This window comes from Rattus norvegicus, chromosome 9 (assembly GCF_021556685.1).
Source record: "Rattus norvegicus strain SHRSP/BbbUtx chromosome 9, alternate assembly SHRSP_T2T, whole genome shotgun sequence".
NCBI classification, from domain to species: domain Eukaryota; kingdom Metazoa; phylum Chordata; class Mammalia; order Rodentia; family Muridae; genus Rattus; species Rattus norvegicus.
Window position 1 is genome coordinate 11,321,845 of NC_141542.1, and position 24,528 is coordinate 11,346,372.

General features: G+C 40.7%; 1 protein-coding gene across 1 annotated transcript in view; it reads left to right on the plus strand.

Moving 5' to 3' along the window:
* Kcnh8 (potassium voltage-gated channel subfamily H member 8) overlaps positions 1-24,528 on the plus strand; it is a 426,523-nt gene that overhangs the window by 341,905 nt on the left and 60,090 nt on the right. The window contains 3 exon segments of the mRNA NM_145095.2: positions 2,067-2,266; positions 3,606-3,855; positions 9,444-9,658. Coding sequence (NP_659563.1) covers positions 2,067-2,266; positions 3,606-3,855; positions 9,444-9,658 — 665 coding nt within the window.

The window sequence follows — 24,528 nt, forward strand, 5'->3', positions numbered from 1 at the left end:
CTCAGGATGATATTTTCTACTTTCACTTACTTGCCTAAAAAATTCATGATGTTCTTGCTTTTAATAGCTGAATAGTATTCCATTGTGTAAATGAACTACATTTTCTGTATCCATTTTTGGTTGAGAGTCATCTGGGTTCTTTCCAGCGTCTGGCTATTAAAAATAAGGTTGCTGGGGTTGGGGATTTAGTTCAGTGGTAGAGCGCTTGCCTAGCAAGCGCAAGGCCCTGGGTTCGGTCCTCAGCTCCGAAAAAAAAAAAATAAGGTTGCTATGAACATAGTTGAGTAAGTGTCCTTGTGGGATGGTGGAGCATCTTTTTGGTATATGCCCAGGAGTGGTAGAGCTAGGTTTTCAGATAGAACTCTTTCTAATTTTCTGAGAAACTCACAGATTGATTTCCAGAGTAGTTGTACCAGTTTACAATCCCACCAGCAATGGAGAAATGTTCCTCTTTCTCCACATCCTCACCAGCATGTACTGTCACCTGAGTTTTTGATCTTAGCCATTCTGAATTTCAGGGTCTTTGTTTTTGTTTGTTTGTTTGTTTGTTTGTTTGTTTCCTTGATGACTGAGGACTTTGAACATTTCTTTAAGTGCTTCTCCAACATTCAAGAGTCCTGTATTGTGAATTCTCTGTTTAGCTCTGTACCCCATTTTTAAATTAGGTTATTTGGGTTTTTGGAGTTTAACTTCTTTAGTTCTTTATATATTTTGGATATTAACCCTCTATCGGATGTAGGGTTAGTGAAGATTTTTTCCCAATCTGTGTACTCTGATGGTTAGCTTTCATTGTCAACTTGACACAATCCAGAATCATCTGGGAAGAATCTCAAAGAAGGATTTTCTAGATCTGGTTGACTTGTGAACATGTGTGTGGGGGATTTTGTTAATCAATGTGGGAAGATCTAATTCTCTGTGGATTGCACCATTCCCTAAGCATGGGGTTCTGAACTCTGTGAGGGGTGCAGAAATCAAGTAAGGACATAATCGTGTATTATTCACTACTCTCTGCTCTTGATTGTGGATGTCGTGTGACTAGCTGCCTTGATTTACTCATAATGATGAACTATTACTTGGGATTTCAAGCTTAAGTGAATTCCTTTCTTGCCTTAATTGCTTTTAGACATTTTACCACAAGAACAAAACAAAACAGTGCCAACTAAGTGGGAAACCTCACTGAAACGGGATCACTGGTTTACCAGGACAGTGATAGTGACTGTACACCAAGCATCTGTATTTCACTACATTCCTTTGTGTCTGTTCTGGTCTTAAATTTGAGGGTCTTCCTTAAGACTAAAGTGCTTGCAAAGCTGAAGTGAGTTTGAGAATTGAACTCATTATCCTCTCAGCCTCCCACTTCTCAGGGAATCTTCAAATTTGTAACAACTGTTTTAATATTGATAGTAATGTAAACACATCATTTATTAATATTCTGTAACTATTTTTGTTTGCTCTTTGGCTCATGGACTCAAATCCATGGCCATAAATGAGTTCAGCAAGTGTTATGCTACATCCCAAGTCTTTAAAGTGATAATTTAGCTCTGTAAGACTAAAATTCTAACAATAGCTACCCAGTTATTATAATTAGGCTTGTTTTGAAAATAGACCTGTTAGTGTAATAGAATAATTGCTAACTGTAAAGTGTTGCCTATCCTATGGAACTCTTGAGAGAATTGAATCGTAACTATTAAAGTGTGTGTAACTACTAAAATAACCCTTATGTTGATAGAGTTCAAAGGAAACATTTTCAGATCCAGAGGGTGACTAAAATAGTACATGTGTGTCAAGGGGGCTGCTTCATATATCATCATCATCATCATCATCATCATCATCATCATCATTATTATTATTATTGAAGTTATTGTTACTTTGATCAGGCCACGTGGAGGTAAAATGACTGCTTCTGGATATACCTTGTGACAGAGCACTATACCCATATGCTCCTAACAGTGGAGTCATATCAGTACAGCTGAATAAGCATGCTTTGCTCTAACCCATCTATGAAATATATTTATATGTAAAAGGGACCTCTGCCTTACTAGCCTGTGTTCTGTTGTGCTCTCTAGCCCTGATGCATGCCTTGGTATTTGGGAATGTGACTGCCATCATACAGAGAATGTACTCTAGATGGAGCCTGTACCATACTAGAACCAAGGACCTAAAGGACTTCATCCGTGTGCATCACCTGCCCCAGCAACTCAAGCAGAGGATGCTTGAGTACTTTCAGACAACTTGGTCTGTCAACAATGGAATAGATTCAAATGAGGTAATGTGCATTTCTTATGTTGACATATTCATGCCAAAAGCATAGTTACCCTGTAAAGACAAGATGTCCTAATGCAGATATAAGAGAGGGACACAGTAACCAGCCTCTTTATCTCTTTGTCTTTCATCATTAATCAGCCTACAACCCACATTTCTGTTTTTATTATTATTACTTTTATTTTTTTACATTCTAGTCATTGTCTCCCTCCAGGTTCACCCTCCCACAGTTCCTTATCTCATTCCTCCTCCCCGTCTCCAAGAGGATAACCTGTCCCACCAGACCTCCCCATTCCTTGGGGCCCCAAGTCTCCCAAGGGTTAGGCATGTCTTCTCCCACTGAATGCAGACCAGGCAGTCCTCTCCTACAAATGTGTCTGGGCCTCAGATCAGCTTGTATACACTGCCTGGTTGTCAACCCACCTTTCTTTATACATCACAACTGATGTTTTCACAGTGACACTCTATGATGACAGAGTTTCATAGCAATTTGCTATGATTTTCATTAGGATTCATCCTTATGGCAATTTAGTGTCATAATGTTGGGTGAATACTCAATGTAAACCTGCCCCATTGATCCATAGTTTTTAAAAAAAGAAACAAAATACGGGCAAAATGATATCTGTAGAATTCAAGAAATAGCCCCAAGTAACCACTGTGCAAGACACTGATTGTATAGATCAACCAACCAGTCCACCAACACATCAAACAATCCAGTAACCAAGTAACAACTATTCTTTGAGTTAACTTATAAAATAAGGCAAGTTTTAGATGTTCTGTATTTTTATTCTTCATCCTGCACTGTGCTCTCCAAACTCCTCAATGGAATTTTATTCACCATGAAGAAAAATAAAATCACGATCTTTGGGGGGCAAGACTGGATAGAACTAGAGGTCAATACATTAAGTGAGAAAAAACAAGACTCTGTGTGACAAATTCCTTGTTTTTCTCTCATATTCAAAACCTAGGAACCAGCATTTTAAGAGTGGGATTACCTCTGTATATAGCATTACACAGTAAGAAAGGACAGTGTGTTCACGTTCCTCTATCTACCCCAGTAGGAGTCTTGACAGAAGTGTTGCAAGCTTTTCTACCAGAATATGTTAGAAACTTTAAAACTCGCTTCAGATTTATCATCAGCTGATTATTCCATGGCACATAACTGAAGTTGCAGTCAGTACATAGCCCTGGAGACTGTACAGAGGAAATCTCAGAAGGTATAACAATCCATTACTGTATAATGCAGTTCACTCAAGTAGGACGAGTGCCACTGACATCTTGCAAACTCATTGAGTAGACTCAGCTCATCCCAACTTCCTTTCTCCTGTCCTCTTTCCCAACAGCTTTTGAAAGACTTTCCAGATGAGCTGCGCTCTGACATCACGATGCATCTGAACAAGGAGATCTTACAGCTGTCCCTGTTTGAATGTGCTAGCCGGGGCTGCCTCAGGTCTCTGTCTCTCCATATTAAAACCTCATTCTGTGCCCCAGGAGAGTATCTGCTGCGCCAGGGAGATGCGTTGCAGGCCATCTACTTCGTGTGCTCAGGCTCTATGGAGGTTCTTAAAGACAGCATGGTGTTGGCTATTCTAGGTAGGTTTTGGCTAAAATGTTTATACTCTGCAGTATAAAGAATATAAAATAGGGAAGGGAGAGATGTTAACAGGAGTTGGCAAATTACAGATAAAGATATGGACTCCATACTGGATTGTTTACCTAAATGTTATATACTGCATATCATGATTCCAATACAAAGTTCAGGTAGTATATCATTTTACAAGTGAGTTAGTACCCAGATTCCATGCACGGGGTAAGTCTTTCTGACTTGTACTCACAATCCACGCTGTCCTGTGGAAGAAACTGCAGCTCTGTTTTCATGGAAATTTTCGATATTTTGTGGAGAACCACTACAGAGAACATTAGAATTATATTTTATCTCTTCCAGAAAGAGAGCAAAAATTATTTTAACTTTGAGAAAAACTTGATCATTGTAATTAGCCTAGTATGGCAGGAGTGACACAGCCTCCTTTTAGTTCCTCAAGGAAAACTCATAACTGTGGAAACGCATTGCTTACTAGACACGATTATTCTTTACTGGAATATAAAGAGCTTCTGGCAGAAGACAGTATGTGGGCTAATATAAAAAATTCCTCTCCCAATTTTATCTGAGTTCTTTTCAAGCTCACTCTCATTTGTTTATATAACCAATCATTATTTAACTAAAGCACTAAAAATGTGGCAGAACAGAAATTGCTAGAAATTTTGCCCTTATGGAGATTAAACTCAAGAGAATAACAAAATACAAATTTTTCCCAGGGTGGTGGAAAGAGGTGAACATCAGATTGGTCCACGGTACATTTTAAAAATCAATGGTTTACACCAATGTCTAGAATCCTTTCAGGAAATGATTAATGTAATTTTCATTCTGTTTTTCTAAGGAAGCGATCTGTGACAAAACCTTCCAAAGTATTTTAACACGTTGGACATTTAAACCTTCACAGATTATAAACGCAGATGTGAAAGCATTTTCTGTTTCCCCAATACTATTCCAAATTCTGGATGGGAGAATACTGCTCCTTAGTTGTCTAAAGAATGCATATCATTTTATGTTAACATGAGGATAGGTTATATTTTAGAAGATAAAAGTGATAATTGTTGAGTTCCTAGTATAAACTTGTGTCTTAGGTCCACTATCAAGTCCTAAAGCTTGCCATCTACTGAAGTCCAGTCCTTGGCAAGTTGAAGTTGGAAGTTGGGAACCTAGGATGTGATTAGTACTTTCCAAAATGGGTTTATAAAACAAAGCTCATCCAGCTGCCTGGCTTTTTCTACCATGATATCACAATGATAAATCAACAGGTAAGAAATAGAAAGTTGGTTCTTATTAGACATGGAAACTAGCAAAGTCTTGACCTTGGACTTCTCAGCTCCAGATCATCAGAAATAAATTCCTGTTGCTTCTCATACCTTAGTTGCATTGTATTAGAGCATTGGTTAGAGACTGTGGCAGTGTGGCTGCCTCAACTAAAGGGGAGGAGCTGGAAGCTGAGTGCTGGCAGACCCTGTGGCTTTCACTGGGACTTCCTTTCATATTTGGCTCAGATTTTACTACCCCACTATGATATTTTCCTTAACATAAGTGCAGAAGACGCTAAAACAGTCCTACCCTCTCCCCAGTTTGCAAAGTTAAAGGACATTTTATACCATTTTATAATTCTGGCTTATAATAGACAATTATTTCTCATTTACTTCCAAAACATTAATTAAATACTTTCCAATGAATCTCTCTAGCACCACTGAAACTTTTATAGCCTGATGATTTGCCTACTGACACGGCCTCCTTTTGAGAGAGCATCTGCCATTTTGTTAGAACCATATGATATGACATATAGTCAAGCAGATATAACACTCCATTTAAAATTACTCAGGCATTTTTTAAAATTCTTGTCTATTTTTAAATTTGGTGACTAGCATTAGTTTTAGGAATGAAAGGTAAAGATATCATTCGTTACATTAGAGCCAAAAAGCACAAATTTAATGGCTTCTATGTGACTGCTATAGCTTATAAAACTTTGTAATAATTATCATAATGAAACAACTAATTATTGCTTGAAAGAATTATTCCATTGTTGTTTTGCTCCCTTGCCCAAATTTCTCCATAAGTTGTGACTTTATGATGGTATTTCCCTTCTCTGCTTCCCTCCCACCATCCATAGATATCTAAGTACTGTAAGTTCAGTTTGTCCTATGACCATTTTTAACTATTGTGATACTGGGGCCACACACAATTGAAGGTCAGTGTTACCATGTCAATGGGATGATGCAACTTTCTTCACAATATTATTTCATGTGGCTGATTTAACCTATGCCAATTTACTAAGCAGACAGCTTCTATTTGGTCTGTAGTAACTTAAGGAGTTCATTCTACTACTGAAACGAACTAGTGGTTTTGTGAGGAAGAAGTGTTCATGTCCCAACTCAAGCAACAGCATCTCCCAGTCAACACCTGAAAGTGTTTCCAGACCTGGTGCGTGGAGAGAGTTGTCAGGGGAGTTTGTTATGAAGAGAGAACCCTCTCAGTTTTTACTTTACTGTGCTTCCCACTATTTTTCCCCATTGATTTGAAAAGATGTGACCATGCATGATAACTCATGTCTTGACAAATGGTATTCATCTGTCTCTGTGTAATTTAATGTTCTTTTTTGTTATTGCTCTTAATCTTCAAATATGAACCAGTTCTGCAAACATGGAGGTTATCCATGACCTATAGGAGGCAGAGAAATCATTCTTTTCTTTTAGAAATAAGGATACTGAGACCTGGAGTAGTTAAGGTACTAGTTCAAGAATATCAACAAAAGAAAGGAGAACTCCACATGGCAGTTACTGAGGCAATAATGCCTCGCCAGAGCTCAATGTGAGACTCAGCACCATCCTGCATGCTCCATAAACAGTCACTGAACCCAGAAGCAAAAGTGGAATTCCTTCCAAGGTGCCGAACTTACACCGTGTTGGTTGTATTCTTGCAGTGGCCAAACCTCTGCTGGGAAAGGTGCATGAGTGTAATGCAGGTGGCTCTCCTTATTATGAGACCTGAGGAGTTGGGTTCCCACGTGTCGAGGACCTATGGGGTTATTTGTGCAGTCTCCTGGGCTTTTTAGGAAATGCTTAGTTCTCTTTTGGCTTTCTTTTGCATTTTTGGCTTTGCTAATGGCAGCTTTTACTTTCATTTTTTCTGTGAGAGCCATTTCCCCATACAGAAAATGAAAGCTCAGGCCATGGTTCATTCCCGTTTGTCTCTGAGGCTTGTGGGAATGGAACAGATAGATCACTGCTCCTCTTTTTGTTAATAGTGATGCAATTGAGCCAACCCAAGGGCCTGGCCTGGGTACATCAGCGAACATCCAGATGTTCTCTCCTGATGTGAACTTGCTTCTGATAACTAGTTTCCCACCAGCCTGTTCCAAACAACAGCCAGATGATTATCCAAAGGTTAGAAAGGTCTTGTTTGATCGTTGGTTCCAAGACTTAATTGGAACTTTCAGAGGTGAGCCAAACAAGGATGAAGAACTGACTCAGGTTACTAATTTCCTGAGAGCTAGGGATGTTAAAGGAATTAGATCTCTTGATTAGGATGTGGAGAGATGCTAGGTGCCAATAATTAAATTATAACTTCCTGGATCTGTAGTCTATTACCTCTCTATACTCTAACTGCAATTGCTGCCAACCATCTTCACTTTGTTATGTACCAGTGTGCTGGGTTAGATATTCTCTACTTTCAGAAACACTGTTTCCTCTTTCTTGATACATTTCAGGCCTTAGCAGGAAACTATTAAGAAACTATGAAGGAAAGAAAACAGTACAGCGTGCACATTATTGTTAAGCCTAGGAAGTTCATAAAAGACTTTTCTGAGAAAATGAATGTGAAACCTTTCCAGCTGTGAATACACACACACACACACACACACACACACACACACACACACAAATGTGGTTGTCTTGGTATCAGAGTGTGGGAACTGCACTTTTTGATCCACGTCTTCTTTCAACTACTCCACACATCTTCCTTTGGGTTCTAAATCCCTGCTGTGGCTGGACTTTGGCAGGATTCTTTTGCTTATAGTCATACCACAGAAATCATAAATATAAAAGGATAGTGGCCTTAAACTCCTTCAAATGCCCTTGGCACATGACACTGTCCTGATAATCATATAGACAATACAGAAGTCACCACATTGGTGACTTTGGTGACTTTCTGGCCATGATTATACCTCATGCTCATCATCAGTCTTTCATTTGTTAAGCAGCAGTGGAGATTTTTTTTAACAAAATCTACAGAAAACATAATTTCAAATTTAGCAATATTAGTGACAGCAGTAAGGCAGGCTTGAATTCTTCCAGACAATGTGGCTATTTTATCACCTCCGCAGGCTAAAAATATAGTCTATGATATGTTTTTTCTTCCATCAAAGTAGGCTCAATTTTTGTAGTTTAAATAAAATATTAATTGAAGAAACCATTTGATATAATTCAATAATTTGCCTTCATTTTTTAAATTTCATACACATTTTGGATATCTCAAGCACATGTAATTAATTTCATATTTCCTTTTACTGATAAATTAATTAGAATGACTTTTGTGAATTTCCTGCCAGGAACTTTTGTTTCAAACATGCTGAGCATAATAAAGGATAAAAATTTAAATTTAAATTTCTGATTCTAGTTGCAACTCATGAAATCACTTAAAAGATTTAAAAGATAAAATTGTCCATTATTAGGTCATCAACAAATATTATCAAGCAAATTAGATCCCAGAATGCACCCTGAAGTACTGTAGTCAACAGCATTGTAGAGAGGAGTATTTGTAGACAGCAGTGCTACTGTCAGACATCAAGCGGGTTTGGGACACATAGGTCCCATGAGTAGTCATGTGAGATGCTAGTTTTTGTCTACTCACTTCCTGTCGAGGGAAGAAGGTTATTCTTACACTGTCATAGAAAGCAGTTGGGAGTCATGCTCCTGTGTTACATACTGCTACACACAGACCATTACCAACAGTGTTCAGCCCTTACTTCTTTCTCCTGACTCAGAAGAGGGATACAGAGAGTTTCCACGCACTTCACCCTCCTGTCCATCTTGGAGATATGATCACAAGTAAATGAAAGAACCTTAGTCTGTTAACTTTCACACTTCTGTTATTACAAAGAGTCTTTGACTCTAGTCAGTATGCTTTCTGGTATATTGACCTGAGAAGATCAGAGCCATTTTTCCACCCAGAAAAATGCATTACTACCCCCTTTGAATGGTTAAAGTGACTGTGCCAAATTGACTGGTCTGGAGTCATTGCCAAGTCCTTTCAGAGATCTGCTTAGAGCTCATGGATGATTAGTGATGCCCAAGCCATCCAGCCATGTCCTCTAGACCAGGGTTCACAACTAAGTGACAGTTTTACCTGCCACAGGAAATATAACAATGTTTGATGGTGTTAACATCTTGAATCCCACAACAAAATAGCAGTGGAGCCCCAACTCTCCATCCCGCTAAAATTGAGTAGTTGTGATGATCTTCTTTTTCTCATATAATTTGAGAGAAATGGAGTCTGAAAGTCAAATAAAGTGACTGGGCTCCAGTTTGTTCTGCTTTTCTTCAAAATGATATGGCTCCTTTTTTTTAACTGTTCCTAGGGAAGGGGGATTTAATTGGAGCAAATTTATCAATTAAAGACCAAGTGATCAAGACCAACGCTGACGTGAAGGCTCTGACCTACTGTGATCTACAGTGCATCATCCTGAAAGGTCTCTTTGAGGTGCTGGGCCTTTACCCAGAGTACGCACACAAATTCGTAGAAGACATCCAGCACGACCTCACATACAACCTTCGAGAAGGTCATGAGAGTGATGTAAGTCTTCTTTCTTAATTAGCACAGGGGACGGGAAATCAAAGCCAACAGCAAAGGCAAACGTCATAGCCTCCTTTTCAAAAGGCTGTACAGGTAAACTATGCAGCCCCTAGTTAACTGATGAATTAGCTGGGGTCTAGAGTTCCTTGCTAACATGCCAGGAAAGTATGATTTGTAGGCAATTTCTTGCCTGCTCATCTCCATGGGCTCATGTGGCACTCAAGTGGTATACAGACCTTAGCTTGAACTAAACAATGGATCCAGCATTAGATTTCCAAAGAAAGTATGCAAGTCAGAGTTTGGTGTGTGTCACTGTTCAGCCTATAACTGCTAGATGGGGAATTTGCTGGAAACTAATCTTTGTGTTAAAATGGTATCCCAAACAATCTATCTCAGAGTGACCAAATTTTCATAAAAGGATTCAAGCCAACAGCTGTCACACAGAAAGCATAATGAACATTTTATGCAATTATATCTTTGTTTTATGTTTTGGTTTATACAAACAGCTTTCCTGTCAAAATATGCACTATACTGCGCCTTGTGTTTAGGCTGGTCGTGAACATGACTTCATTAGATGTGTCAGCAATAATGACTTAATAAGAATGATTGTTGGAAGGCAAGCCAGAGCATGCATCTCAATGTGTAACAGTCAGTGCCTTGTCTCGGATATTTGCAGCACTCAAGATTTTTAAAAAATATAGTTTTGACTAATTCATATTATGCAGACATTTTGGGTAATAGCATTCTGTCTTTTGAAAAATAGATAGAAAAACAGTCATTGCATATTCTTTCCTCTAGGCTTGGGATAAAAGTGATATTAGATAAATATAATATGGGTGTGGTTTTGTACACTTGTAGGTGGCTAGTATAGCATGTGAGGAAAAAAAAACAAGTTTAAAGAATACAGTTGACTGAAAGTTTTTTCTTGAAATAGCTTCCATGCATCTCATGTAATAAACCGAATATTAAAACTCAGGGTAATACATTGTGTTTTCCATGATCGTATAAAAATGAGTTTTAAGAACTATAACATAATGTTTTAAAATGTGCATTAAATACACAAATCAAGCTAATCGACCTGTGTGTCTTAAATTCATGTTTATTCCTAACAAAACTTAAAATACTCTCAACAATAGCAAAATGTATAAAGCATGCCATTTTTAATCACACTGCTGAAATAGAGATGAAATTTTGTGCCCCGTGACCAAGGACAAAACTTTCTCTCCTACCTACCTTAAGTAATTGCCACCCTACTTCTTGCTTCTGTGATTCCAACCTTCGCCAAATTCCACATGAAGGTGAAATCATACAGGATCATTCCACTATGCATGTGAAAGATGTGCTCATTTCATGAATGTAACTCCCCCACACTCCCAAGCTCATCAGTTTGGTAAATCACAGGGCTTTCTCTTCATGAAGAGTCAATGCTATTCCAGAGGACATACATCATGTATTTTCTTTATTCAACTGTTCATTGATAGGCGTTTAAATAGATGCCTGGTCTTAACTATTGGGAGGAACATAACAATGAGTACAAACGTACACGTACCTCAGACACATAATGACCTCATCTCCTTTGCATACACAAACAGTAGTAGAATGTTGGATCACTGGTACTTTAATGTCTGCTATCCATTCCCACCTACAATATGTGAGAATTCCCACTTCTCCAATCTGCAACAACACTTACTTCTCAGCTCTGTGAAAGCAGCCATCCCAGTCACTGAGAAATGATACATTGTTGCGGTCTTAGTATGCATTTCTATGATTACTAGTGATGTTCAACTTCTTTTGTACTTCTTCTTTTAAAGAATATCTTTTGCCCATTTTGAATCAGGCTCCATCTTCTTGCCATTGACTTATCTGAGTTACCCGTGCATTTTGAATATCAACTGCTATCAGATGTATGGTTAGTTATCATCCTACACTTTGTTTCTTACTCCATTAGCTGTTTCCTTTGCTGTGAACTTTTCAGTTTGATATAATCTAATTAGTCTCTCCTTACTGGCATGGCTATGTATTAGAGTCACATCCAAAAGAAAATGCATTGACCAAATCAATGCCTGGAAGCCTGGGGTGTAACATCTAACTCTCTTATTTGAGTTGAGTTTTCATCCAATGGATCCATCTTTAGATCATTTATGAAGTAGTATACACTTTTTTCTATTTACTAGACTAATAGTGATACCAAGTTTTAAATCCTTGTAGGTTTAATTCCAGTATTTAAATAATCTTATGTGACTGTTATCGCTTCTTCTCTCTTCCTCTCCTCTCCTTTCTTCTCTCCTCTCCTATACTGTTATTTCTACCTCCCTATAATTCCATCCTTTTTAAAGCAATGTCTTAATTTTGTTTAAAGGTATGTGCCATTTATGAAAGCGTGCCACATCATTTCTTCTATATAGGATAAGGCTTCTTCCGGTAATGTAGCATCAGTGGACATGTTCATAGTCATCTTGGACTTGTTAGATGGCTATCAGTTTGTTCTTACTCTTGAAGTGTTTCCCTCACTCTTGAAATGGTTTCTCTGGGCTCTGCTAACACCTCATTATTTTTCAAGGCTTTTCCTCGTTTGTCCAATTTGGCCTCAGATTCCAGGTCCTCAGGCCAACCTGACTGCAGAATCTAAGTTCTGCAATTCAGCCTTCCCTGAAACACTTCTGCCATTTAAGCTTCTTGGTGTGCTGTGCCCTGCATTTACCAGTTAGGTGCTGGCTAACACTCCAAGCCTGGCAATGATGCAGCTCCCCAATCCCTCATGACTGTATTCCCTAAATCCCACACAGGATGGCTCACCTGAGCTTCATCCTAACTCCTTAGCTGGTAAAACCATCCCTTTCTGTTTTGCTGTTTGTTCTTACAAAGCATCAATATTCAGACTTCCTTCCCTTACCATGGAAAATAGCCCTCTCACATGGTGCTCCAGCTGGTGTGTTTCTCTTTTCCCAGAGGTCACAGACCCTGGCATTTTTCCTCCATGTAGTTCATCGGTGCATTTTGGCCAAGTTCATTGTTCCTTTTGACCTTAGTGTTGCTTCAGTGCAGGCTAGATCATTGTGGCTGCAATCTAAAGCATCGCTTTACTGTCAAGCATCTCTCTAGTAGAATGTAACGTGAACCTGAGAAGACACTGGAAAAGAGAGATGCATGCAGGAAGTACTGATCTGCACCTAGGCAAGGAGCTATCCCTTCCACAGCTAATGTAACAAAGTACTTGGCAAAGGTCAGGCTGCTGCTTGGTGGCAAAAACCCAGTGATTGAAACAAAATGTAACAAAGAGATAGCCTTTGTAAAAAGTTCCCATTAGTGTTTTGAAAGGGGTTAAAAGAAATATAGACACTAAACACTGAATAAAATTAAGCTAGTGTATATGTTTATTTTAAAAATGAGGGCATGTATGAATGAAAGCTTTTGGCACTTATTATTCTGGATTTCTTGATACTCAAAATGCTTATTGACACATACCAACACACACAGAGAGACACAGACACATACACACACACACACACACACACACACACACACACACACACACACACACATTTCCAAAATCTTGAAATACAGTTCCCTGGCTGGGTAAGTTTGGCCCACTCTTATGTGTAATTCTAGAACCCCATGACAAGCCTCCCAACCACTCCAGCAGTCTTTGCCTTTCAGGAAAAAAAAAAACTATATACATCCTGATGCCAGCCTGTGCTTAGGGGTTCTTGTTCTTTACTCTGCTGCAGCGCTCTGCTGTCAGCAATATGGATCCAAACACCATTCCTTATCCCACATATGCACACTGGAAGAACAACTCACAAAGGTTCTTGGGTAAAGCAATGGTTATGGAAAGTGAAAAACTCCTGTTAACACATGTTTACACACATGAGAACAACAGAAACATAACTACCTAAATTCACTTATTCTGGAACATCAAGTAGCCACTCGTACAAAGGAGTTCCTAGTAGATCATAGAGACCCGCAGAGACCTCACTACATATGTGGGTGGAACTGTTTAACTGTAAACAATAAAAGCGAAATAACTAAACGAAATCAGCCCATTTTTTAAATAGAACAAGAGCCAGGAGGAATCTATCTGCATTTAGAAAGGATAGGTAGAATGCTGGGATCAGCGCTCCTATAGATGTACTAAACCACAGAACTCTAGAAGAATAGTTTTCCTCAGTCTCACAGGAAAATAAAACTGTATAAAAAGTTTCTTAATTTTCTTGAAAGGTTAACTCCTGCCTTTGGATCTCGTGCTAACTATGCGTCTTGTACCTTTAGCATATTTTCCATCCTTAACCCTATTTATATCTCCCGGTGGCTGAACTCTGGTGAATTGAAGCATTTCTGTCTATGCAGATTGCAATAAATTTGTTCCGTTGTTGTGGTAAGCTTTATAAATTGGTTTTAACACAAATTCACCTGTTTTTGAGAAGTCTAGTTTCCCTTCACATAAAAAGACTGAAACTTGACATAAACATATAAAATGATTAGAGAGCATCAAAACTCTGTTTTCAAAAGTGAAGACAGCTAAAACGCAGATGTTCACAAAACTACCCATAAGTATTGTTTTGCTGTGCACAGTGGGTGCTGATTTGTTATTGACAGTTTTATGGCTGTATAGCAATATAATGCCCAGTTGTTGGCACTATATTGGGGGAGGAGAAATTTTTTTAAGTCTGTCATAATAGGTATTTCTAATAGTGACTAAGCCCATCAAAGTTCTAAGTATGTTCCTTATCTCTACTTCAATATTCTGATCATAATATGTAATCTGAGATACATAAAAGCTAAACCACCTCTTTCTGTCTTACTTCTTTAGTTAAAATGGGGAAGAGGTCCTGCGATTTAGTAGCTTCCAGTCCTCACTGGGACATCCTTTTCTATTTAAATTGAGCTTCTATTTACAGCAAACACAAGCAGTAACTGCAACATTGTAACAAAAGCTCTGGATAGAAAACAAGGGAGTCTGAGAGAAACCCTGGCCCCCAGCAGCACTGGCTTGGCTCCTGCTGCTGACTCACAGCAGCTTAAAACCCGATGATTGAGCAGAGCACCCAGCCCTCTCACAGCAGCTTAAAACCCGATGATTGAGCAGAGCACCCAGCCCTCCCACAGCAGCTTAAAACCCGATGATTGAGCAGAGCACCCAGCCCTCTCACAGCAGCTTAAAACCCGATGATTGAGCAGAGCACCCAGCCCTCCCACAGCAGCTTAAAACCCGATGATTGAGCAGAGCACCCAGCCCTCCCACAGCAGCTTAAAACCCGATGATTGAGCAGAGCACCCAGCCCTCCCACAGCAGCTTAAAACCCGATGATTGAGCAGAGCACCCAGCCCTCTCACAGCAGCTTAAAACCCGATGATTGAGCAGAGCACCCAGCCCTCCCACAGCAGCTTAAAACCCGATGATTGAGCAGAGCACCCAGCCCTCCCACAGCAGCTTAAAACCCGATGATTGAGCAGAGCACCCAGCCCTCTCACAGCAGCTTAAAACCCGATGATTGAGCAGAGCACCCAGCCCTCTCACAGCAGCTTAAAACCCGATGATTGAGCAGAGCACCCAGCCCTCCCACAGCAGCTTAAAACCCGATGATTGAGCAGAGCACCCAGCCCTCCCACAGCAGCTTAAAACCCGATGATTGAGCAGAGCACCCAGCCCTCCCACAGCAGCTTAAAACCCGATGATTGAGCAGAGCACCCAGCCCTCCCACAGCAGCTTAAAACCCGATGATTGAGCAGAGCACCCAGCCCTCTCACAGCAGCTTAAAACCCGATGATTGAGCAGAGCACCCAGCCCTCTCACAGCAGCTTAAAACCCGATGATTGAGCAGAGCACCCAGCCCTCCCACAGCAGCTTAAAACCCGATGATTGAGCAGAGCACCCAGCCCTCTCACAGCAGCTTAAAACCCGATGATTGAGCAGAGCACCCAGCCCTCCCACAGCAGCTTAAAACCCGATGATTGAGCAGAGCACCCAGCCCTCTCACAGCAGCTTAAAACCCGATGATTGAGCAGAGCACCCAGCCCTCCCACAGCAGCTTAAAACCCGATGATTGAGCAGAGCACCCAGCCCTCTCACAGCAGCTTAAAACCCGATGATTGAGCAGAGCACCCAGCCCTCCCACAGCAGCTTAAAACCCGATGATTGAGCAGAGCACCCAGCCCTCCCACAGCAGCTTAAAACCCGATGATTGAGCAGAGCACCCAGCCCTCCCACAGCAGCTTAAAACCCGATGATTGAGCAGAGCACCCAGCCCTCCCACAGCAGCTTAAAACCCGATGATTGAGCAGAGCACCCAGCCCTCCCACAGCAGCTTAAAACCCGATGATTGAGCAGAGCACCCAGCCCTCCCACAGCAGCTTAAAACCCGATGATTGAGCAGAGCACCCAGCCCTCCCACAGCAGCTTAAAACCCGATGATTGAGCAGAGCACCCAGCCCTCCCACAGCAGCTTAAAACCCGATGATTGAGCAGAGCACCCAGCCCTCCCACAGCAGCTTAAAACCCGATGATTGAGCAGAGCACCCAGCCCTCCCACAGCAGCTTAAAACCCGATGATTGAGCAGAGCACCCAGCCCTCCCACAGCAGCTTAAAACCCGATGATTGAGCAGAGCACCCAGCCCTCCCACAGCAGCTTAAAACCCGATGATTGAGCAGAGCACCCAGCCCTCTCACAGCAGCTTAAAACCCGATGATTGAGCAGAGCACCCAGCCCTCTCACAGCAGCTTAAAACCCGATGATTGAGCAGAGCACCCAGCCCTCCCACTGTTCCATCATAAACCCTTCCACTGTAATGTGCTTGCAGAACTCAATACCACAGAGTTCTCTTTGCTTTTGCACAGAGTGATTATACACACCTGCAATTCCCACAACTCTCGAGACTGAGGCAGGAGGATTGCAAGTTCAAGACCAACCCGAGCAAATGAGAAAGAGCCTGACTCAAAATAGAAGGCTTTAACGGGAGCACAGATAAAGCTTACTAGTAAGGAGTTGAGCCTTGAGAGGACCTACGTCAAATTTCTAGTACTTAAAACACACACATCTCAGCATAGTTACCTGTATTGAACAGAGAGTCATACTGCTACATATAATACCATTTTTAACATGATGAAAAGCAAGCACATTAAGCAATGTATTTGGGAAAACGTACACATTAAATGTCACTTTTTTAACAAAACAAGAAAGAGTACAACAGGTCTCTTAAATCTGTGCTTTTGTTCCTTCTGGGCACTCTTCATACTCTGAACTACTGCAGTGCCACACCCAAACTTATTTCATGGTCTTGTTTGGTTTTGTCTGTGTAAACTCTCTCTTAGTATTTTATATTTGTCCCAGGGCTTTCACCCATGTATACACATGTGGAAGTGAGAGGTCAATGTCCTTCAATTTCCACATTATTTTATCTATCTGTCTGTCTATCTGTCTATCTATCTGTCTTACCTATCTATCTATCTACCTATCTATCTATAGCAGAGTCTCTAGTGAATCCAGAGCTCACTCTTTTGGCCAGCCCCGCACAGTGCTGGGATTACAGACACACATGATGTTAAAATAGCATGTGCCATGTTGAGAAGCTTCTTCTACTGGAGTCAGCATTACATAAAAGATTGACCCATGCTTTAGTGAATAGCTATCCATTCCTCAAGACCACAGCTAACTAAAACACCCATTGAGTGAATATACAAACCTTTAGTACCATGGAATGCACAGATGATACTACTTTAATAAAATAGAATTTATAAATATTATCTTCTAAGGCTAATTTTACCTATATTGTATTTTGGAAAGCTGATTCCACAGCATAATGTCATAAAGATATTTGAATTTATTTCCTTCTTTTATTTTAACATTTTGCTTTTTTACCTTTCTCTATACAATCCACAATTGTTTCATTAATAATCTGAAGTAAAAATCTTGCTTATTTTCCCATATAGTTAACAATATTTTGACATTGTAATTGAATGAGGCTTTACTTTCCTTACTTACCTCAATGCCATGTCTATCACATGATCGCTATGCATATGTGTGCACTGGTTTCCTGGACCATTCTTTGCTCTATGGTGTCCTTCTGTATATGCACAACACTCTGTATAGCACTTGTGAAAGGTTCACTTTCTAGGGAAGCAGGGATGCCTAGCTTTTTTTTTCATACTTGTACATATGAATTTCTCTGATTTTTTTTCCCTCTCATTTCTTTGACGGCAGTAACCTGGATTTCTTCATTACAGTGAAGAACTTTCATCTTTACTGTTCAAATTCAGTTGCTTCTTTACTGAATTTGACATCATGTCCCCTGGCTACTTTTGTGTCTTCTTTTTGTCTTTAGTCTTCTCATTATTATGTCTAGGTCCTCTCTCCATTCCCTTATCTCTCACGCACCCTGTCTGTCTGTCTCTCCCCCTCCTTTTCTCTCCCTGCTCTTATCTACCATCTATAAACCTATATATCAATCAGTATACTAGCTAGTCTTATGTCAACTTGACACAAGCTCGAGTCACTTTGGAAGAGAGAACCTCAATAGAGAAAATGCCCTCATCAGATGAGCCTATGGGAAAGTTTGCAATGCATTTTTTATTGATTATTGATGTGGAAATGTCAAACTCATGGTATCTTAGTCAACTCTGAGATGGTCATCCTAGCAAGTGAATGAAAACAGGCTAAGAAAGCCATGGGGAATAAGCCAGTAAGCAGTATTCCTCAGTGATCTCCACATAAGCTCTTGCCCTGTTTGAGATCTGGCTTTGACTTCCTTCAGTAATGTACTGTGATGTGGAACTGTAAGCTAAAACAAACCCCTTATTCCTTAAGTTGCTTTGAGCCATTGTATTTTAATATTACTTGAAGCCTGAAGTCCATAATTCAGCGATACAGATATCTATTATATTGGCAAACTTGTCTGGTCTTACTTCATTGGTCTATCATGTATCATAAATTTCTATGTATGTGTGAAAAACGTATGGTCCTATACATACATGACTATGATATATCATAATGTTATAATACACTTCCAGGGTCTTACTAGGAACCACCAAAACACATACAAATCATGAGAAACCCCACAGATAAGATTGCAGAAAACCATAATCAATCAAATTGCAGAGATGTGACGTTCAGTCCCAAATTATATCAACACTGCAACTCCTGATCAGGGATCAGGAAGAGTGGGTGGAAAATTATAAGATCCAGAGGTACAGAGAGTTTGCTATGATATTGTGTCTCCCAGTAAACACAGAGTCTACACTATGAATGACTCACCAGCGTGACTCCTAAACATAACCTGAACATGAACAGCATCAATGGGCATGCTAAAGTGGACAGGTAAAATCCAGTGAGGCCTCAACCATGCACAGTGAGCCGTGACCAACTACGAAATACTAAAATGGGAGAAAGAGTCTTCTTCTCAACAATATAATCTCATCAATAAGAGTAATATTTTTAAAAGGGAAACAGAAACAAGTTGACATGGTGGTTCATGGCTATAAACTCAGAAGACTTGGTCAGTAGCACCACAAAGAGATTCATCCAGTCCAGACTGGACTAGAGTGAGATGTCTCAAAATTGTTCATTCAGTCAATCAGTTAATGAAATTATGTTGAGTAAAAGAAGCACAAACCATAGAAAAAATCAGATGAGACAGTATGATTCCTTTTGTGTGTCATTCTAGAAACATCTTCTATTCATATATAGTGAGGGAAAGCAGAGCACCACTGCACCAGGCAAGGAGAGAAAGGGAAGAGGAGGCATGTGCACTAAAGGTTGTGGAGGGACATTTCAGGGAATAGAAACACCGTGTGTTTTGATAGCATGGTGCATATGGGAGTGTGTGTGTGCGTTGTGTGTGTGTGTGTGTGTGTGTGTGTGTGTGTGTGTGTGTAGACAGACAGAGAGAGAGAGAGAGAGAGTGCTTTCACTTGGGTGTAACTTATTACATGTTACATTAAACTAAATTTGATCTTTAAAAGAATTTCAGTAACAAATATACTGGAAATTTAAGTTATTCTCTGTCCTCTCTCTCTCTCTCTCTCTCTCTCTCTCTCTCTCTCTCTCTCTCTCTCTCCATGTGTGTGTGTGTGTGAGAGAGAGAGAGAGAGAGAGAGCAGCACATCTACCAAATGTAATGATTCTCTCCCCCTCACTCCTATCCCTTTTAACATCATACCATAACATCAACCTCCAGATTATGAGTGAAACTTCACAAAATATAAATTGTGTCCTATTACTCTGTAACCTAATTCATTTCAGTGGTTTTCTGTGGGATGACATTAAACCTGGACTTTTTATGATAACTGTCCAAGTCCTGTGCCTTTCTTCCCTGCCTGCCTCCCTTCCCAGGCCACCTGGTGCATGCAACACCAGCAGAAATCCCAGCCTGTCTCTTCTCACTGTCAATCCTGGTGCCTTTCAGGGCTCTTATGCACCTGCTCCCCGTCCACAACGCTGCTTCTTTGGCCTTAGGAGCCCACACTCTAGTGTTTGCCCCTCCCACTTTCCTATCACATTGTCCTGTATGTTTTGCAGAGCATTTAACAGGTTGCAAGATTATATGGCTTATATACTTTCTTATTCTTGGTCAGTGCTCCTAGTAGAGTGCTTACTGTGTGAAGACGCTCCAGCTATGCCCTACACTCCCGCCCGACGTGGCCAAGTGGAATGCTGACACAGGTATCCTGATGAGATGAGGGGAGGCCTTCCTGGTTATAGAGCCGGGGTATAGTCTACAGTGAAAGGCTACAGGAATTTAGACCTGCATCTTCCAGAAGCAACAAAGTCAACGAGACTGTTAATACAGTCAAAGACACATGAAATAAAAGCCAGTTTCACGGAGAAACAACAGGTTTTCACTTGCCTGAAGTTCAGAACAGGGCCTTTTCAAGAGCCCTGTGGAGATTTTAAACTGAACAGTGGAAATAAGAGCTTGCAGTGTGAGTGATGTAAGTCCTCCCGCCAGGGGATTAAAGAGTATCTGACTTTGAATTCTAGCTAACACACCATGTTCTATGGAAGTGGGTTGACCTGTAGAACACTACTGCCTGAGAGAGCCAAGAAGCCAGCAATCACTCTGTTGCTTGGGCTACGACGCAACTGATTTGAGGGTGACATCAAAGCTCCCCTTAAGGCTCAGAGAAGAGAGAAGAAAGGACATACATTTGGAAGAGCCAGCGGCTGGAGAGTACGGCTGCCAGACAGTGCCTTTGAGCATGACAAGCAGTTACCTGATGACCTCTTGGAGCTGTGGTTGCCAAAACAAGACCTGCACAAACTAATGTAGTCAGTATTCGAGCATGGCTGTTCTAGGGGGCGGTGCAGAGCACAAGACCCACTCCTGGGTGACATCCTAGTTGCTAGTTGGAGAAAAACAGTCAATTTTCTTAAGAGGTGGTGCCTCTAATACGTTTCTCATGCTACAATGGACAGCCAACAGTATACTCACTGAATGCAGACAAGCTTAGTTGGACTCAGTAGGGACTGTGTGTGTGTGTGTGTGTGTGTGTGTGTGTGTGTGTGTGTGTGTGTGCGTAGCCATATATGACTGTATGTATACATGCATGAAAACAAGAGATCAACTTCAAAATACTGTTTACCTTGATTTTTTAGAAAGTCTCTGCTCTTGAGGCTTGCTAACTTGACAAGACTGCTTAGCTGGAAAGCCTCAGGAACGCTCTGGCTCCTCCTCCCCAGAACAAGCTCACATATTCACACGAGATGTTTATAGGGAGGCAGGGATTTGAACTCTGGTCCTCCGCAAGCACTTTGCCAACTGAACTGTATCTTGGCCCCAGTTCCATGTTTTTGTTTTTCTTTTTCTTTTATGACAGCCCCATCAAATGTAAGTGTCATAGTGCATATACTTTTGAGCTGCATCTTGCCTAGGCAATTTCTTCTATGACTAAGCTATCCTGAATCTATGGCATTCAGCTCCATGCTTCCTAGAATGGAGGCTGACTAGATTCTTCAAGTAAAAGGCTGGACTTGCCAGCACCTTATGCTCTCAATGTGCGTACGTATGATGTAATTCCTGCCAAGACTCTATGGGAAAGGGAATTTTTCCAAGGAAGGTACTTGGTTTAAATTTAGTCTTTGTTTCAATGTGAAATAAAATTGGGCTGCTCAGAAGCAGCATTCTTTTAAAATGATTTACCAAATAGTAATAATTTTAAAAATTACATCTGACAGCCTAGATTTTTAGTTCTCCAAGTGTAGCCCGTGTACGCCTACATCTGCTAGCACAGGCTCGGGTAGTAAAAGAACATAATTAATAGTGTCCCACTCTGAGAGAATATTCTCAGGAAATCGCACATTGAGGCACTCACATATCACTTTATCATGTTGTCATTCATCCTCTGTGACTTGTGGTCCATCAGGTGTCTTTGTTTTCAGTTGTCTGTCTTAAAATTTCTTCCTTTAGGAAAAAAAAGTCTTCAAAATGTCCTGTGGTCAGCCCTTTTCACCACTGCAGACTGTTACAGAGCTTAAGAGAGCATCAGGCAGGGAGAACTCAGTGGGTGACAGACTAGATATGGTCCTTGCATCCAATGTTATGTTTGGAAGCTTTTTTCATACTGAAGATTTTAGGTGATTTTAGAAGGGATTAAGGCAATATGGTACATTGAAGGCAAAGGTGACTTGTTTAGCCTCTCCAGAGCCTGGAGTTGTCTTGATACTCATGGTGACTGAATGAACTTTACAGTTGAACGTGTCACAACCGATGCCTCCTACCTCTAACTGCAGCAAAGTGGCCCAGTGTGCCTTTCTATTCTTTTTCACTGTGTGTGTGTGTGTGTGTGTGTGTGTGTGTGTGTGTGTGTGTTTGTGCGTGCACGCACACGCGCGCACGCACGTAGGTTAGAAAACAACTTTCAGGAATTTGCTTTCTTTTTCTACTTTGGTCATTGGGTTGTTTGACAAACACTCTTAACTGCTGTCCCATCTCAAGAACGCTACCCAGCCCCAATTCTTCTAAATAATTAATCAGGCTTACTGCTTCATTCTCTACACTATAATTTTCCTCATCCACTTCCACTATTAAAGATCTCTGAAGTCTGGCTCAATAGACTCCACTATTCTCTGAACGCGTATTAGTGTCCAACCCTGACATTGTTATTCCTGCCTAGACTTCTGCTTCAGGGAGACAAGTTTGTAATCCCAAAACTTGTCAAATGAAGGGATTTATTCTTCTCTTTTCTTAAGCTGCAGAGTGGCTCTTTGAGAAATCTCTTCTGTCAGTTAGGATGAGCTAGTATAAGGACATTGACAGAAACATTCTAAATGTTTGGGGGTGAGTCATGTTCAGTCTGTTCCTGGCTTCCTTTGGGTGAAGATGTAGAACTCAGCTCCTCCTGCATCATGCCTGCCTCGATTTTGCAATGCTGCCATGGTCCCACCTCGATAATGGACTGAACCTCTGAACCTGTAAGCCAGCCCCAATTAAATGTTGTCCTTTATAAAAACTCATGTTGGTTATGGTGTCTGTTGACAGCAATAAGACTCTAAGACAATTCAGAAGGAGGACACTAAGTGAAAACAATGGAAACAATCCAAATGGAGTAATAAAGAAGGGGGTCACTATTTACTTACTCTCTCTCTCTCTCTCTCTCTCTCTCTCTCACACACACACACACACACACACACACACACACACCAACATTTTTCCTTACTTCTCTCTGTATGTCCTCCCCATTCTAACATTAATACACTCACTCTTTTCTTAACTCCTCTAAGTAGAAGAAATGAGTTGTTGATTAATTCCAGAATTCTAGCCTAATTCTGGTACTGAAATGTGTTACGGCTTGGGTCAAGCTGTCATCAGTCATGGAGTCACGAAATAGGTTAATACACACTATATTGCCTGATGGCTTACATGACAACCATGTACGATGAATATTTGCAATAAGTAACAAACCAGAGAAACACTCATTTGCTGGCTCTTAGAGGAACCACAGCAAATGGTGGGAAGGATGCGTCTCTTCTGTGTAATCATAGCACTGTAGGTTTCCACGCAAATATTTCTCAGCAGCATTCCCAATGGCACCAAGACACCATTTCTACATACAAAAAAAGGTTTAAGTGACTTTAGTGACACACTATGTTAGTAAGCTCTCTGCTACTGTGAGAAAATACCTGAGAAAAATCTACTTAAAAGAAAAAAAGTTAATTTTAGCTCAAGGCATCAGAGATTTTGGTCCACAGTTGTCTGGCTCTTGCTTTTTCTGGGCTGTGGTGAAGAGGTGCAAAGGTGTAGTGGAGTAAATGGTGGTGGGGAAGGAAAGGAGAAAAGACAAGTACCCTCTCTGAGGACAAGCCCCAGTGACCTGCCTTCTACAACAGGGTCACCACCTTCCAACATCCCATTAAGTTATAAACAGCAGGGTTAACCCATCTGTTAAGTCTCATCCCTCATACTCTAGTCAGTTGGTAAAAGCGTCATCTGTGCACAGGAAGCCAAGCCCTCAACCCATGAGCATGTGGGGAACACTGATATGCCCTAGAGTTTGTCCTGTGTAGCCTCTTGCTGGCACATGCCCTACATCAACTGTACTTGGTGCCATCTATCTGTGAAGCATGAGTGATTAGACTTTAAAGCTCCTCCAGAAGATGAAGAGGCAAGTTGGTCTGGGAAAGGTAGAAAAAGAAATCTCACCTGACATCCATAAATAAGAGGGGGAAAAGCAAAAGCAAATAAACATCTTTTCTTCCATGGTTGTTTCTACCTTGTAGGGAGCAGCAGATGTTTAGCCTGAAATAAAGCCTATAAAATTGCATAGGAACACACATGGTCATCGATAGGCTTGGTTCTGTTTAGTCCTTCGGAATGAGAAACTGCCTACTCTGTCTTCCAGGAATCTTCAGACCCACTGACTGAAGTGCACAGTGTGGTC